At 39.3% G+C, this 18475-nt stretch overlaps 2 protein-coding genes and 1 pseudogene across 9 annotated transcripts in view; 2 read left to right on the forward strand and 1 right to left on the reverse strand.

The window, feature by feature from the left end:
• WDHD1 (WD repeat and HMG-box DNA binding protein 1) overlaps positions 1-13506 on the reverse strand; it is an 81785-nt gene extending 68279 nt beyond the window's left edge. For all 7 annotated transcript variants that reach the window (XR_003433647.1, XR_003433646.1, XR_003433651.1 and 4 more), the window contains exons 1-7: positions 13404-13506; positions 13079-13171; positions 7499-7610; positions 2923-3074; positions 2140-2251; positions 1914-1964; positions 834-929 (exon numbers count right to left, since the gene is read on the reverse strand). Coding sequence is in view for 1 of the 7 variants with exons in the window: in XM_027111295.1 (XP_026967096.1) it covers positions 834-929; positions 1914-1964; positions 2140-2251; positions 2923-3074; positions 7499-7610; positions 13079-13155 (600 nt within the window). In the remaining 6 variants the exon portion in view is untranslated. The remainder of the gene's footprint in view (positions 1-833; positions 930-1913; positions 1965-2139; positions 2252-2922; positions 3075-7498; positions 7611-13078; positions 13172-13403) is intronic.
• On the forward strand, positions 8161-10320 carry LOC113622777 (Krueppel-like factor 17; annotated as a pseudogene).
• Positions 13507-13619: 113 nt separating the features above from the next.
• SOCS4 (suppressor of cytokine signaling 4) overlaps positions 13620-18475 on the forward strand; it is a 14701-nt gene continuing 9845 nt past the window's right edge. For both annotated transcript variants that reach the window (XM_027111297.1, XM_027111296.1), the window contains exon 1: positions 13620-13865. The gene's annotated coding sequence lies outside the window, so the exon portion shown is untranslated. The remainder of the gene's footprint in view (positions 13866-18475) is intronic.

The following is an 18475-nucleotide window of genomic DNA, read 5'->3' on the forward strand; positions in this document are numbered from 1 at the left end:
CTCATATATAAGCATTTCATTTGCAAATAATGAGCATTCTCCTTCCCTTCTTTCAAACCTCTCATATCTTTCTATTGTCTAACTGTATCAGCTAGTACCTCCAAAATGTTAAACACTAGTAGTAAGAGTTGATATAACAAGACTGTTTCCAAAGTTGCCCCATTAAACATGAATGTAGGGCTTCCCTGGCGGCACGGTGGTTGAGAGTCCGCCTGCCAATGCAGGGGACACGGGTTCATGCTCCGGTCCGGGAAGATCCCACATGCTGTGGAGCGGCTGGGCCCGTGAGCCATGGCCACTGAGCCTGCACGTCCGGAGCCTGTGCTCCGCAACGGAAGAGGCCACAACAGTGAGAGGCCCACATACCACAAAAAAAAAAAAACAAAAAAACATGAATGTAAAGAAAAAGGTAAAATCAATTCATTCCTGCCAAATGTACTCTTCAAAAAAGAACCTTTAAAAAGTTGAAATGTTTCTTACAGCATTTCAATAATTAATTTGCTTGGAGCTCTAAAATTTATAATCTAAATGAAATAGTTACAATTAAAAAAACTATTCTTACATTCAAAGATAACAAGGACTGGAACATATAATTAAAACAAAATAAGGGACTTCCCCGGTGGTGCAGTGGTTAAGCCTCTGTGCTCCCAATGCAGGGGGCCCAGGTTCCAACCCTGGTCAGGGAACTAGATCCCACATGCATGCCACAACTGAAGAGTTTGCATGCCACAACTAAGGAGCCTGTGTGCTGCAACTAAGACCCAGCACAACCAAAGAAGTAAATAAATAAATATTTTAAAAACAAAACAAAAAACAAAATAAGAGTCACTCACCTTCCCACTTTTTGGCTGCCAAGCAAGTCTGCAGATTGATTTTGCATTTATCACATCATTGCATTTTTGCAGCAGTGGCCAACTGATAGCACATGTCTGATTTAAAAAAAAAAAAGAAAATGTAAGTCTTGTGACTGAAAAATAATCTTTTTAAGTAAATAAAAATGAAAAATAAAATGTCAAAAGAAAAAAAAGAAAATTTATTTCCCCTTATGAAAATTCTCCCCAAAAAAGATATGCAGCACTGAGTACATTTAATAAGTGGTTTCTTCAAACTGATAGATAGCTCGGAAAAAAGCAACTTAATTCACTTTAACCTAATTATAATATTTGATTCACCTAAGTTACTTTATGTTTTTCACAGTTATAAAGAGCACAAGTCTTAAATAATTAACTCAAATAGGAGTATTTCCTATGTAGAATAAGCAAACAGTATACTCACCGAATAAACGTACACAAACATAAAAAACCCCAATACATTAAAATCTTAAAGTAACTATGAAAATAAACTTGAGAGATCTACTACGAAATGTTAAGGTGTCAAAGTCGATCCTTTTAAATAGTTCAAAAGTGAGGGAAGAAACTGTGGCTATGAGCTGAAGCGTATCTGTGAGGGATGTTTTTCTCATCAGCTACATCATTCCTAGAAATGCCAAGCCTTCTCTGATTGCCTCAGGAAGAATTCATTGTTCCCTCTGCCAATCCAGAAAGCCTTTTCTCCATACCTCCTTTAAAGCTATTACCAGGCTGGGTCAGAGTAAGTTATGTGACTCTCCAAATCAAGTGTGGCCCATGCCTTACTTTCGTATCCCCAACACCTGGGGACCAGCATATGGTAGTTAGCTTATAAATATATAATGATTGAATTTCCCTTTATGATTAGATACAGAATCAATTAGTCTTCAACATATTTACTTTTGCTTAGATTGTTGGGGAATTTGATCACAAAACCAGTATTTAATGCTACTCAAAAGAAACAAACTATGAAGAATTATTAATTTGGTCCAATAATACATTATGTAACGTCCAATATATGATGGAAATAGGCAAAAAGCTTTAAATTCAAATTGATGAGCTTACCTGATCTGAAATTTGCCACACCTTGACAGATCCATCACAACTAGCTGATGCCTGCAGAATAAAACAATAGATTTCTCTATAGTTACAGCCATAATACTATATGGAGACTGGTTCAACTGATAAATTAAAGAGGCTTTTAACAATTGTGTGAAACTTTCTGCTAATTCTTTCACAGTTTTAAACATATTCGCAAAAAATGCAAAAAGAGAGGGAAAAAAATGATTACCAGAAAGATGTCCTTAGGGTCAAAGGAAAGACTTAAAACAGGAGCATCGTGTCCTCGAAATGTTTTCTGTTGGCTGCAATCCGCCACATCCACAACTTTGACTAGAAAATCACTAAGAACAAGTGTAACGTACATCAATAAATGTCAATACAAAAGACTCTCAAAAGCTATGACCCAAATATTTCAAAGTAATGAGTAAATGCCATAATTTCTTTATAGCAACATGTGAAATTTGGCACCCATATTACCTTTTAGTTTTGGTCTATAAAGATGCTAAAAACATAACTCAAGATTTCTCATATGTTAAAATATAAATACTTTTAGAAAGTGGCTTCCTTAGTTAGATCTTAAGCTTCTATTATTTGCTAATCTAATTACAGCCACAACCATTTTTAAAAGCATTATGCCTTTTACTCCAACTCAGCAATTCATCAATTACATTTTTTTCCTATGACAAATAAGCAACAAGAAAAACAACAAAAATCCTGATTGTACAGTCTAGGTTGTACCAAAAATAATTTTTAAAATTTTGTGTCCAACTATCATCTTTCCCCAGTCTTTTCCAGCATTTACTGAGCAGCCTGTCGGCAAAGCAATATACCTCAATTCACAAAGAAGCACAAGTTTGTCATCAAAAACCTTTACCAGAAAGAAGACTTGAATATAATAATTAAATAACAACAACAAAGAAGGTACAGAGTCCTGAAAATGTTACCCTGAATCCAATGAATGAGGCCATTTTGTTCTAATATTATTTCATTTTCTGATATCAAAGAGCCTTACCTAGATCCAGCAGCAATTTTTGCACCATCCCCATTAAAGATCACATGGTTTGCATTTGTGGTGAAGCGAGTCAATATACCATCTGGAACTCCTTCAGGAAACGTGTGCACTTGAACAGTATTGTTAGATGCTGCAGTGACCAATTTCCCATTCTAAAAGAAAAATGAAAGAAACATTGGCAAAAATTAGTTAATTAATTGGGAGTCTCTCCATAGTTAAAAATCTGGTAAAAAACAAAAAAAACTTATAAATGTAGTTCATGTCAAGAGAAAAATAATCAATATATAATTTTTCTGAAATGGCTATTAGCAAGAAAAATTTACTTGCTGCCTTTAGAAAATTTAATTCCCTCTTCATCAGCCAAACTTTTAGCCTCTGATTTCTCTTGTACTTCTGGCAAGAAAAATATTTAAATAGTGTTTTTGTGGATTCCCAAATGTCATAAGAAGGAGACTCAGAACAAGAAAACATAGCTAATCTCAATGAGGGAAGAGCACAATGGACACAATTAGTATTGCCCTATGTTTCCAGAAAACAATCATTAGATGTGTTTTCAGAGTAGGGTAAAGTCTAAATGCGAATCCATGAATCCATGGCTCCTGTTTTTTTTTTTTTTGGCCGCACTGCAGGGCATGTGGAATCTTAGTTCCCCAACCAGGGATCAAACCTGTGCCCCCTGCAGTGGATGCGCAGTGTTTATTTAGTGTTTTAAAAACACTAAATAGAAAGTTTTAGGATCCGAAAATGATCTGCAAACACCGTTGTTTTGCACAGCTTTTAGCTAAGAATCATAAAAGGTCAGGGATCTGCCCTACCACCTTAATTTTATTACTTACCCAGGAGGAATTAAGTCCTGATGGACTAAATCATAGTCTACCAACCTCATACACAATTCGATATATCATATGGTCAATTTATTAATTTATGTTAAATGATAACTACCAAAAGAAACAAACTACTCAAGTTTGTTAATGAACATACTTTACCCTATAGCAATAGGTCTCAGCCGTATTTGCGCACTTAGGACCCTTAGCTTATCTACAGCATCTGCTCCCATTCTAATGGGAAAAGAACCTGGTAATACAATGACATGTTACTATATAGCAACATTTGGGGAAATGTGTACATTTGTTCAAATAACAGTACAGATGATTCAAATTTGAACTGTGATAAACACCTTCAAGTTCAATTACTGGAAAACTGGTGAAAAATACTGTTTATGCCTACATTGCAACTACTGTATATAATTAAATCCATAATAAACTAAATTCATAATGTTGAAGTTAAGCTAACAATAATTTAAATGTGAAAACCAGAAGAGAATCAACAAAATGCTATAACCAACTCAACACAACACTGATACTGCTAAGTGGCAAAACTGCAGAAACACCAACCATTTATTTGTGTGCATGTACAGAAATTTTGCAACCTTGGCTGTGCTTTACTTCACAGACAGATTTCTTAGTAGAATACTGACTAAGCATCCTCAGTTAGCTCTAGTAAATAATCTTGGTAATTCTTTAACAAAACTTTAACTAGCCCTCTATTCATGTGAAAATGTTAACGTATATAACAGCACTAACTCACCTGGGAGACCTGAATAAAGGCCTTGCTTTGAAGTCATTTTCAAACAAATCTACTGGGAAACCAAATCACTACCAGTATACGGTGTCAACTAGTAAAAATTTAAAAAAAAGAAACCATGCAAAGGATTGGAGCTGTGGTCCGGATCTGGTCAGACTATTCTTCTCCCTGGTGGATAGGGAGGAATGGAACCCAGCACAGGATGACTTGGGCCCACTGTGTTCCTAACTATGTCATTTGACTTTCCTCTGAGCTTTGATTTTCCCAAGAATAAAATGGAGATAATTCCACATACCTCTCCTTACCTTTGTTAAAGACAACGTAAAATACTATGCAAGTGTTAACTATTACTACCTACAAATATGTTGATATATCCCAGTTTCACTATTTTGGAGGGTGATTTTTTTTCTGCTTTGTTCTCAAATAAAGCACCTAATTGTACTTCCCTATAGCACTGAATCCATAAAGTACGTATTTACGTATTTATAAGCAATTATGCTTTAAATGAAATTGTCAACTTTGCATGGCTATTTGGTAACATCATTTCATTGAAGAATTATAAACTCCATTCCTAAAGCCAAACATTTTAGCACTGAATATGAGCCTTGTAGTCAGTTGAATAGTGGCCCCTAAAAGACATGTCTAAATCCTAAGCCCAGGTACCTATTACCGTAGCCCTAGGAAACTACCATAAGCCCACTTTCATTTTTTTCTTCTTTAAAGTCTTTTTCATATACAAAAGCAGTACATACTTATTGTAGGAAAAAAAACACGAAACTGTCGTGAGCAGACAGTGAGTTTCCCTACTCTTGTGAAGCAATTTCCATTAACATGTTGGGGTTAAGTCTTTTTAACTTTATTCTATAGATATGCAAATTACAAATATTTGTGTACTTAAATCCTTTATTTTAACAAACATAAGACTATTCTATAACAGACTGTTATGAAACTCTATTTTTCATTTTTTCAATTAATTGTAAACATCTTTCCAAATGAAGGTATACAGCACTCTCGCATTTTTTTCGTGGCTGCATAGTATTACATTATATGACTACCAAAATTTATAAAATGTATTCTCTATTCAGGGACACTTCAATTGTTTCTTTTGCTATTATAAACAATGGTTTTACTAATATTCTTGTCCACAGAAATGAATGTGTGTACTTCCTTAGGGTAAATAGCCAGAAATGACTGTGTGCATTCTAACTGTGATACACCATTATCAATTTATTCCAAAAAAAGTTCATCAGTTATACTTCCAGCAACTGTTGTGTGAAAATACTGTGAAACAGAAACTATATATTGGTCTCTACCCTCAGTTCCTGGCACAGAGTTCCTAAAACCCTTGAACTGTCCTAAGTGATAAGAGCACCAGGAGCATCTTTTGTTCCAAACTTTGGTCTTTGACTGATTCCTGACACAAAGCTCCCAAATTCCTTGGAACTTTCTGGGTGATAGGAATGTCTTTTGTTCTAATGAGGTGCGTCTTGATGGGCTCCTGGATAGCTTCAGGATGGTGGCTGGTCACCAGAACGATCAAGTCATGATCAGAAGCTTGGAACTTTCAGTCCCACACCCCTATCATCCAGGAAGGGGAGAGGGGCTGGAAATGAAGTTAATAATCAGTCATGCCCATGTGATGAGCCTCCATAAAAATCCCAATAACATGGGGTTCAAGGAGCTTCCAGGTTGGTGGTGCACCCCAACTCCACATCTCCATTCTCCAGACCTCACCCCATGTTCTCTTCATCTGGCTGTTCATCTGTATCCTTTATTATGTAATAAACTGGTAAACTTATTTCCCTGATTTCTGTGAGCTGTTCTAGCAAATGATCTTATCCAAGGAGGGGGTCATGGAAATCCCCATTTGCAGCCAAGCTGAACAGAAGTTGTAGGTAATCTGGGGACCTAATACTCGCGACTGGTGTCTGAAGTGGGGGATAGTCTTGTGGGACTGAGACCTTAACCTGTGAGGTCTGAGCTAACTCCAGTTAATGTCAAAATTGAACTGAATTGTAGGACACCCAGTATTGCAAAGAACTTATTGATATGGGGAAAAACCCATGTATCTGGTGTCAGAAGTGTTGTGAGCATGGTAGTGTGAGAGTAAAGGAGAAACACAGGAAAACAGTTGTTTTTCCTTTATAAATACTTCTCCAAGCCCTCACTATTACTGGGATCAGGAATATTTTTCATCCTTGACAATCTTACAGGAAAAAAAATCCAATTGTTTAATTTGCATTTCTTTGCTTATTAGTGAGATTTATCTCATATTTAATGTACATTAGTCATTTATAGTTTTTCTCCTAGGAATACATTTTCCATTATATATGACCATTTTTTAAAAAGCATCTAAAGTATCTAAAGACCATCTCATCTACCTTAATGAGTCTGGGTTTGAAAAAAATATGAATTCTGTAGAAAGATTTTTTTTTTCCTATCCAAATACAATACACTCAACTTAAAATTCATCACAAATAAAAAGGTTAGATACTTAGTTTGCAAAGTCCTTCTGAAAACATATCTCCATTCTCCAAGTACATCTCATTCCTATATTTACTTTACATAAAACATTAGAAATGTGAAATAAGTATATATCTTGAAAAAGTTAATGAAACAGTCCTTTTTTCCAGTACAATTCCTCATTATCTGAATTAGTGAGCTAAAAATTTGAAACTGCACTGAGTTTTCCTTCAAAGAAAAAAAAAGATACATTTAAATCTCTTAAAAGATAAAGTATAATTTCCTGCATATATTTTAATTGGCTCATCATTACTATCCATTAATCACCTTTAATAAACCATTCAGATTTTACCTGTAAAAGTTTTGGGCAAATTATGGCATTATTACACATTTTTAAATATTATTATTTCATAAGAGAAATGAAAAAGTTTATCTATATTCAAAACTTCTATGAAAGTATTTTTCATCCATGTATAAAACATCACATGGCAGTAACATTTCATATCAGTTGCTGTAATTGTTTTAATACCTTCAAAGCACATGAATATGCTTTTTCTCCAACATTAATGGACTTAGGATCATCATCATCCAAGTCTTCCCAAATCCTCACATCACCATCACTTCCACAAGTTACAATACAACTGTGAAGGAAACACACTCGTTAAAAAGTCACCCAGTTTTAGGCTTATTAATTTTTTTGGAATGCTCCTTTATCTCTTTTCTAATAAAATCAAGGTATTAGCCAATATGTTTCCTCATTTTACATACATAAACCTCAATAACAAGGACTGTTAACTTCCTATTCTGTAAAATGAAAGGTAAATTTATGCTTTCTACAGTTTCTCCTTGGCATAAAATTCCTTATATATTTGTAACAATGTAAGAAAAATGAATGTAATCTCTGTAACAACAGGGACCAGGTCTACTTTGCTTACCATTGTGTCTCTAGCACAAAGTAGTCTCTAACAAATAGAAGCTTTGATAAATGTTGAATGAATAAATGGATGAATGGAAGAGCTCAATTATCCAAAGGCGATTATTCAAATGGCTATCTGTCAACTCCCAAATTGTTTTCTGAGTGCTTTTCTTCATTCGGTATGTGTCCTCTCTGGGCACATACAAAAGCAAATAAAATACAAAAATAAAATGGTAAATGGTGGAGTCTCGATGTGCAACCGATCCCAGGTTAAGATGGAGCAGGGAGCCAAGGGCCTAAGCCAGTGGCATGTGGCTCTGCACCAGTTCAGAGACCTGCCCACAGCATTCCCACTCAGGATACTGAGAAGTCAATGTCCATCTTGGACGTGTCTTCATCTTCCAGAAGCAGTGGAGTGCACACCTCTTGGAATCATGGCCCATCAGGCATTCAACATGCTCCTCAGTGCACAGAGCTGGAGAGGATCCCCTTGGTCTCTGCTGAGGCACCCAGGCAGAATGCCAGTGAAATGGGGCCACACTTCAGTATGTCGCTGCCTGACAACGGTGTGAGCTACTGCCCTCAAGTGACTTTCACTCCTTCCCAGATGATTTACACTCAGGGAATGTCTCCTACCCAGCCAGGAATGATGATTTTCAAGGGGCCCCAGGTGATGCCTTTAGGAGAGCCCAGTATTCCAGGGGTGGCCCCGACCTTTGGTGGGAATCTAAGGATGCCCCCCAATGGGCCGCCAGTTCTCACCTGCCAGTGGAATCCCAATGATGTCCCACATCAGAATGTGAACAATGCCTTATTCTGGCCTCCCAACAGTAACTTCTTAACAGAGGCCCTTTAACACCTAAAACATTATTGGATCCAACCATGCCTTCCACTGAGGCCCCGGCAATGCTCCCCTCTTTGGATCAGATGTTGCCTCCTAGAAACCGCACAACTTTGCGATGCCCCCAGCTGGATCCCCATTATTGCTGGCTTTGGAATCCCAGGGCTCTCTTGTGAGACAGCCAGTCTCCCAGGAAGACCCCTTCCTACCTAAGCAGGCCTTACCTGCTCCACAGAGAGCAGAGCAGTACTCCGGGGCCCAAGAAAGGGCTCCCAGGAGAAGACCCCCAGTTTCAAGGCCTTACCGCTGCGACTATGAGAACTGTGAAAAAGCTTATACTGAGCACTCCCACCTCGTGAGTCACCAACGCAAACACACAGGTGAAAGGCCCTATAAATGCATGTGAGAAGACTGCACTTGGTCCTTCTTCCGTTCCAATGAACTTAGAAGACATACTCGGATACACACCAAATACCAACGACGTAAATGTGACCAGTGCGGCCGACAATTCATGAGATCTGACCATCTCAGGCAACACCAAAGGACTCGTATGTGGGTGCCAACATCCCCAGACCCACCGGCTGACAGTGGACGTATGGCTGGCTGGTCCTCCTGCTTCTGGTCTTTAGGTCAATCTGCTCTTCCCCTCATTTTGGCTTCTCTGCTCAGATCCTGCCTGCCTCTGACCAGCTAGTCTCTTTGGTAGGTGTAGGCTTTGATGAAGACAGAAAGATTATGAGACAGTGTGGAAGCCCATATGAGCTCTGGACCTAGTCGGGGCTCCTCAAAAACTGTCTTGGGTGTCCTCACATCTCTGGGGCCACCTACTTTTGTGCCAAGTTCAGCCACATGGGAAGATGGAGCAAAGTAGAGATTGGGAGCTTTATAAAAAGCTCTTTATCTTATGTCACTCCCAGCTTGAAACCCTTTAGCCACTCTCCTTTGCCTGCTACATAAAATCCAAGTTCCTTATCTTGGTCTTTGACAGTTTCCAGAGACAGACTATGTTCAAATCCTGAATTTACCACTTACTAGCCATGTGACTTTGGGAAAGGTCTTTGATCATTATGTCAGGTTCCCTCTTCTGGTAAAAGAAAAACAGTATTGGACTGTTGTGAACACATCTTATGTACAAAATCAGATTCTCTCCGGCACTCACCAGCCTCATGCCCAGAGTTTGCCTCCTCCCATCATTTCCAGACTTGGATGGAATGCCCCCACTGGACATGGGATCTGGCACCTCAAGTACCCACTAGCAACCCAGGAATGTGGAAGAGTTAGTGCTCCTGGGGTAATATTTAACTAATGGGAGATGGGAGAAATCCAGGACGATAAATTCCCTCTTCTTCCCTCCCTTCCCTGAACTGGTGCAAGACACCATTTCTCCCAGTGGGGAGACCTCCCAAGTAGCCAGTGGACACACCTTCTGTGCCTCTTCCAGGCTTGTCATGAAGCAGACTCAATCTATCACCTGGCATTGCCTCCCATTCTTCCTTGAGTCGAGTCCCTTTTCTCACTCTCAATGCTCTGTATTTGCATCACCCAAATAAAACATTGGTACTTAAAAAAAAAAAAAAAAAAGGTGGGAGGGAGGGAGACGCAAGAGGGAAGAGATATGGAAACATATGTATAACTGATTCACTTTGTTATAAAGCAGAAACTAACACACCATTGTAAAGCAATTATACTCCAATAAAGATGTAAAAAAAGAAAGAAAATAAGCTAATGTCATTAGAAAGCACACATACACACACAAAACGAGATTTTCACATTTAAAAAAAAAGGGGGGGCTTCCCTGGTGGCGCAGTGGTTGAGAGTCCGCCTGCCGATGCAGGGGACACGGGTTTGTGCCTCGGTCCAGAAGGATCCCACATGCCGCGGAGCGGCTGGGACCGTGAGCCATGGCTGCTGAGCCTGTGCGTCCAGAGCCTGTGCTCTGCAACGGGAGAGGCCCGCGTACCACAAAAAAAAAAAAAAAGGTAAATGGTGCAACTTCCCTGATGGTCCACTGGGTAAGACTCCATACTCCCAATGCAGGGGCCCCAGGTTCAATCCCTGGTCAGGGAACTAGATCCCGCATGCATGCCGCAACTAAAGAGTTCACATGCTGCAACTAAGAAACCCACAGGCCACAACTAAGAAACCTGCAGGCTGCAACTAAGAGCCCACATGCCACAACAAAGGTCCTGCATGAAGACCTGGTGCAGCCTAAATAAATAAATAATAATTTTAAAAAGGTAAATGGCAAAGAGAAGCCATATAAAAAACTATGGATGTTCAGAAGACAAAAATTAATTCCCACTTGGAAAATCAGAAGGGTTCATAAAAGTATTTACATTGGGAAATTAAAGGACAGGTAGGACTGGATATGCTGAGATTGGTAAAAAGGACAGTTCCAAACAGACAAAATTACATGAACCAAAATATGAAGTTAGTAAAGCATAGGGGAGTTTACATGGAGCAGGCAGGCCAGAAAATTGAGGGTAAAAAAAGTAGATTGGGGTCATCCTATTTAAGATGACCTTAAGGCCAGAGTAAGGACCTTGGTCTCGGTTCTATAAGACATAAATAAGAGGACTATAAGTCTCAGTTTGCCCAGGACATTCCTGATTTATGCATCCAGCTGGTTTGGCATTCATCCTGATTTTTCACTTAAAAACACATTAGTATTAGTTGCATCAAAATTGGTGAGTTTGACAGACTTCTTTGCACTTCCAGCTTCTGCCATGATCTTGTTTGGTAGTATAACATGTGCAAGGAATAGTGTTCTCACCTCAACATGTAGGTAAATCTGAAAGACAACCAGTGATAACCCATCTCTCCCTTTCCAACCCTTTCCTGATGTAACATAACACCTCCTTTCAAGGACAATAGGTGTTAACTGATAAAAAACTGGAGTCAGACATGAGCCGCTAGAAAGAGCAATTTCTTTCCATCTCCAGTGGTGATGGGAGGAGCATTTCATATCCCCGTCACTACTGGCTATTTGGTGTATCAGCTAGGTGCACCGAGGGAGATGTTAGAGGTGCCAGCTGGAGACGCCAGTGGGAAATTACAATGAAATAATAGCGGAATTAATGAGAAACATATGGAAGAATTAGAGTTAAGAAGTCCTTTGAAGGGCTTTTGGAGTAGTCTGAACATTCTTCCTACAATGTTTTGTCATTTACTGTAGGAATAAAAGTAACCACAGGGCTTCCCTGGTGGCGCAGTGGTTGAGAGTCCGCCTGCCGATGCAGGGGACACAGGTCCGCGCCCCGGTCTGGGAAGATCCCACATGCCACGGAGCGTCTGGGCCTGTGAGCCATGGCCGCTGAGCCTGTGCGTCCGGAGCTCCGCAACGCGAGAGGCCACAACAGTGAGAGGCCCACGTACCGCAAAAAAAAAAAAAAAAAATCAAAAAGGAGTAACTACAGTTCAGGCATTCAATAATGGAGCTGGGTGGCCATTGTGGATACGGTTTTAGACACGTTCCTACATTACTGAGAATTTGAATTTTCTTAACTGTATCATACTCAAGGATACCACCAGCTGTTCTCAAAACAATATCTGAGAGCAGCTGCCAACTGCAACCTTATGGTCTCAAGGTCTCCTCTTATAACTAGGCAACCATATTGGACCCTAATCCTTACTTAACAAGCACCCTTACTTCTTGCAACTCCAATTATAATTCTCACAAACAACATGTAATTTTGCAGTCTGTGCTGTTATAAGCCTCCCCCATTTTGTAGTCCGACAGAATGCAATTCAAATGCTTCTTTAGTCTGTGTCTCCTGGGCTATAGTCCTCAGTTTGGCTCAAATAAAACTCTTTTATATTCCTCGCACAGATTGTTTATTGATTATACCCCTCCAACAGGGACTAGAATAACCCTGAGAAAATATCACCATTTAGGAATGAAGCAGAGGAAATAAATTAGAAAAAAAGTTGTCAGAAAGTTAAAAATAATTTTAAAAAGAAAAGAGCATCACAAAAGGCAAGGGAGGATAAAATACCAAAAAGTTAGAATGGGCCACTAAATTTGACAAGCAGGCAGCTACCGTTCTGACAAAATAACTGATAATGTGAGATGCAGAAAGGAAGTGAACAAAGGGGAAATGTGGGGGAAAGCTCATATCATTCTAACTCCTCTGGAAGTAAGATTTCACACTCGTTGGCTTTCTTGATATACTAAAACTGCCATGCTGGTCTGAATTAAACAGTAAATCTAAAAACATTTATGTGCCGTTTTAGATATAAACCTTATTTCTATCTGGATGAGTAATTTTAGGCAGAACTGCTTACATGACATACAAGAATAACTTCTAACATTCACACCTGAAACGTTCTTTTTGTTTCTCAAAGTACCTTACCTCCCAGAATCATCAAAACAGACATCTGTGTGTCCCTCTGTGTGCCCATATCTCATCGGCTTCTTTGTAGCAGGCATTTTTTCCTTTACCTATCTGAAAATGTTTTATAAAAGTCAGTATTATTTTAAAGGACAGGAAAGCCGGGGTCTGAACAGGAAGAAGGGAGGTTAGTCTCCTGCGGGACACGCCCTCGGCAGCCCCTTTTCCCCCACCCGAAGGGCACAAACAGGGAATAAGGATGGGTCTGTCCGACACTAAGCCGGGAAGAGGACACGCTTCTCTTCGTTGGGCCGCACGCACGCGGGCAGCGGGAGGGAGCACTCACCGAAGCTCCGCGACTGAGGAAAGGCGACAAGGAGCAGCACCGGTGGAGAAGCAGCACGGGTGCATGGAGCTTCCCGCGCTCGGCTGCTCCCACACTGCGCCTGCGCCGGCCCGCCCACGCCCGGCGCGGTCCCGACCCAGGTCGCTGGGCGGTGGCGTCAGCTGCGCGCCCGCCGGCAGGGAAAAAGCCGGTTGCTGGGGGAGTGAGGAAGAAAGGGAGGGACCCGAACACGGAAGTGGCGGCAGCGCCGGCGAAGCAGGTGGAGGCGGTGACTGCGACGTCTGAGATGAGAACCCCGCACCGAAGGGTGGGGGCTTGCAGGCAGGCATCAGTCTTAGAGGGCCTACATGAGGTGCCGGAGTGGTTGGGTCTCCCTTCTCCAGCTTAGCGAGCACCCAGAGTGATGGCGGTGGTGATGGCGGCAGTTACTCGGACAGCCCCAGTTAAACTGCGCTCCGAGAGGTGAGTGGGGGAAGGGTGGTTGCTGCTTGGCCTTGCCCAGCGGGGTCTGCTTCTACTTTCCGGGCGCTCCTCACAGGCAGCCATATCCGGGTCCCCGTACGGGTCCAGCCCCTCCTTGGGACCCGGCTAGAGAACGAGATGTTTGGGCATGTTCTTTCGAGAAAAGGAAGCTGAGACCCTTCTCAAGCCTTTAATCTTGGCATCCTTGGCGCCTTCATCTTGTCGTTTCTATACCGGTAAAGGAAGGAAGACTTAATCTCAGTTCATGGTTCCTGGAGGTCTGGCGTGTACATTAATGCTTATTCTATAGGACATTTTACATATATCCCTTAAGAAGAAAGTAATTCGGGTTTCCCTATTCAAACCTCACCTAAAGTTCACTGAAGTGCATATTTAGATGTAAAAGAAGAGCTAGAACTAAAGTATATTGTTGAATACTTCATTCGATCCTTACAATCTTTGCTAAGGTCTTGGCCATTAAGTTTATGCTTTGCTTGGGTCTTCACGTTCTCCATTTTGGGAGACCTGTCTCTGATGAAAACCTTCACAATGATATTTTTCGTGCTACCCACTTTCTAGTCTCAATCGGAACTTGTTTATGACATAAGAGAAACGTTTTTCTGTTGTAGAGTTTTCCCCATTGTTTTTCAGTCTAGTTCCATTGGGAAAACTTGCAAACAGATTTAGACAAACCGTGGTATAGTTCTTAACGTGGTCGCATTGTGAAAGGTGTTGCTTTGAGTACTAGGGCTCCAAATAGGCTTGCTAGACACTGAGGTTTGGTACGTGAATGAAGAGGAAGAGTGGTTGGCTGAAAAAGAACTTGGGATTTGTGGAAAAATAACCAACCTATCCTTGATTTCCCACAAGAGCAAAAGATACCTGAGATGATTCTTTCCGAGTGACTTAATTTTATTTGGATAGCATTCGTTGTTCAGATAGACTGATTTCTAATTTTTTTAAAATCCTGTATCACTGGATAGACTGGGGTTCAAGAAGAAGTCCGATAATACATCAAATAAATCATCGTGAGATTTCAGTGTAGTGCTTTTCAGAGCTCAGCATAAGAAGAATCTGCCAATTTGGAACAAGATTTATAGCTATAAAATGCCGTAACTATAAAATATGTTAACACCATGTGACTTCAAAACTATGAATGGTGTTTGCGCTTCTCTCCTTTCACTCTGTTTTAGCAATGAACACATTTGATTCATAGGGTTTTTTGTTTTGTTTTTTTGTTTGTTTGTTTGTTTTTTTTTTACAAATTTCACATGTATGGAAAGAGCTTGGGCCTTAGAGTTGAACAATCCTAGATTTTAATTTTGACTCTGACAGTTACTCGTGTGACCTTGAATATACTTCTTTACTTTTACTGAATGTCAGATTCCTCATCTCTAAAATGAAGATGACATCTTCTTCCATATATAGAAGATACTCATGGATGTATAAAACTAATTGTCTTGTGTTATTAATGGGGTACTTTGGGTGGGCATTTAATGGTTTCATTTAAAATGGAGTTGTTTGAATCATTATCCATTAAATTTTTTCAAGTGTTAAAAGATGTATTCTTGCTTTTGCCAGTATGTTTTCACATGTCCATTTCTATTTCAGTCAGATTTTAAAAAGACAAATTTTAAAGTCCTCAGTGAATTCACAATCTTGGTGAGGGAAACAGACATTCAAATAATATGTACAAGACAATAGTGTGGTAATGAAATGTGTAACTTAAATCTTAAATTGCCTGGTTATTTAAGATAATATAGCTTTTAAAAAGAAACCAGTGTAGCTGTCCGTCACCAATGTGGGTGTCAGGTGCATATAGGAGTGGATAGCTGAATGAACTCACTGAAAATCATGCCAAGGTCGCAGCTTCGATTGCAGTGAAGGTTAGTTACCATTTCTCTGTTGTGACCATTCATAGTACCCTTAGGCTCACAAATATTGTTGTTCTCAAGGACAATAGGGTGAGAAAGCATGAATATATTACCATTCTACTTGTGGCAGTATTATCTATAAATGTCATATAATCTTAGTTTATCCAGGAGGCATATCAGTATTGCCTTATGAGAGGAGTTTTTTAAATTCCTTTTTAATAAAATATGTATTGATATTTGATGTAAAAATTATTAATCCTATGAAACATAAGGCTAGAAGAAGAGAGTAATAACAAAACTGAGAACAGAGTATTGAAAAAAAAACATTGAAGGCAGTTTAGAAATCTGAAGATTTTTATATCTCTGAAAGTGTCCTGAATCTTACCAGCCTATTTAATTTATTTTGGGGGTAAATAATACTTGTGCATGTATAAACTTTCTAAGGTATAAAAGGGAATACAGGAAAGTCCTACTCTCAACCTACCCAGTTCCGCTGGCCAAAGACAGCTAATATTTGACTCTTGTGTTGTTACAGTGGCAGTGGATCCTTACTACGGCGAGACAGATATAATCATTGTTTTATGAATGAAAAAAACCAAGGCTCAGAAAGGTTGTGAGTTGTCCAAGGTCACACACCTAACCAACTGTCTGAACTAGAAATAGGACCCAGGTCTATTAACTTCTGATCCAAGTAGTCTACCATACTGCCTCTCCAAGCCATAACTGTTGCCATAAAACTTAGAATTTAGTTTTATCAGAACATGAAAACAATTTTATTTAATTCTAGAATAACATTATACTAGTTTGTAGGTAAAACTTGTTACCCAAGCTTAAATGTAAGCATACGTAGTTATCATAAAGCAATGAAAAGAATAATCTATGATCGTTTTTTTTAAAAAAAAACTTTGCCTACTATTACTGTTGAAACCTGTTTATTTACTAAGTTAGCTTGTAAGAAATTACAAACTTTTTATAATTAAGTTTGGTTATTTACACCTATACTACTTTTCAAGAATTTAAAGCTTAAAAACACTTTTTAAAAGAGCATGTTTAGTATCAGGAGTAATAGAGAGTGCTTTATGATATCTCAGAAATGCCAAAGCATCCTCAGCCTCAGGCTTTTGAGATGTTTTTGTCTGGATTTTCTAGCCTTATATGTAGCCTTTGTTTCCTTTCATTCTTTTTCCTTAATTTTGCCACTTTCCCATCTCTCATTTTTAGAAATTAGCTTATTCTACATGGAAGGTTCTGAGAAGACAACGTATTACAGAACGTAGTATGTATTCTCATTAAGCTCAATGTATGCTGTTTTCATAGATTTTAATCCTGGCAGGAAAAACATGGGGCAGCTGACGGTATCCAGATTTAACAATGTGAACACTGAAGCTAAATGAGATTCTAAAAGTCAGGAGAGATAGCTAGTAAGTGACAAAGTCTAAATTTTAGATCATGTTTGATGATTTAGCAACTCATGCTGTTGTTTCATCTGCACCATGCTTCATTTTTAAATATGGTATAGTGAAAAACTAGATTGTTAATTTTTTATAGATCTTTATAACTTAAAAATTTCCTCTTTAGACTAAATTGTACTCATAGGAAGAAAGACTACAAGGAAATTGGCCAAAATGTCTAAATTGATTGCCTCTAGGTAATTGAATTACAGTTTTTTTTCCTCCTTTTTGAACTTTTCTGAATGCTCCATATATTTTATAATGAGCATATATTATTTTTATAATTAAAAAATTACAAATTGAAAGGAAGAAGTACATCTGTACAATCCAATTTATTCTCTAAGAGTCACAATTGAATATCTTAAATATTCTGGTTTGTAAGATTCTGTTAAGGTTCTTGCGCTTTTAATTTTTAAAAAAATTTTTTAAAATAAATTTATTTATTTTATTTTTATTTTTGGCTGCGTTGTGTCTTCATTGCTGTTCACAGGCTTTCTCTAGTTGCGGCTAGCGGGGGCTACTCTTCATTGTGGTGCATGGGCTTCTCATTGCGGTGGCTTCTCTTGTTGCGGAGCACAGGCTCTAGGCGGGTGGGCTTCGGTAGTTGTGGCTCGTGGGCTCTAGAGTGCAGGTTCAATAGTTGTGGTACATGGGCTTAGTTGCTCTGCGGCAGATGGGATCTTCCCAGACCAGGGCTCGAACCCGTGTCCCGTGCATTGGCAGATGGATTCTTAACCACTGTGCTACCAGGGAAGTTCTGGTTCTTGCACTTTTAGAAGTTTATAGTGCCAGCTCTTAGTTTTCTGTTCCCTCTTCACACTAAATTAACCCTCTTCAGTGACAGGTCCTGGACATTTCTCTTAATCTTTAGCTAGCATGCTCAGGGAATGTACACTTATTTTAATGTTAGCCCAAGTTAATGTTTCTCCCACAGTTTCTTCCACAAAACGGCTCTATGATGAGTTAAATAAAGGAAACTGTGGCTTAAGCAGGTTTCTTAACTGAAGGACCTCTTGGAACCTTTTGCTGAAGGTGCCTTGTAATCTTTCAGGGGGGAAGTGATTCCCAAACTTGTTTAATAAGGAAACCTCTGTTTCTCTAGAACATGTATATATTAACATCTTTTAGCACTAGTGTACACAGGAGTTCAGATTGGGGGACACTGACTTAAGCAAAATATAATTAGGAAAGTAAGGGGAGAAAGTTTGGAGAAGGGAAGGAAGGGTGTAGTGCTAATCTGTGTGTGTGTGTGTGTGTGTGTGTGTGTGTTCTCCCAAGTGTGTGT

The sequence above is a fragment of the Aethalodelphis obliquidens genome, unplaced genomic scaffold (genome assembly GCF_003676395.1).
Source record: "Aethalodelphis obliquidens isolate GAN/ISIS:26980383/991018 unplaced genomic scaffold, ASM367639v1 scaffold10, whole genome shotgun sequence".
Lineage (NCBI taxonomy): Eukaryota > Metazoa > Chordata > Mammalia > Artiodactyla > Delphinidae > Aethalodelphis > Aethalodelphis obliquidens.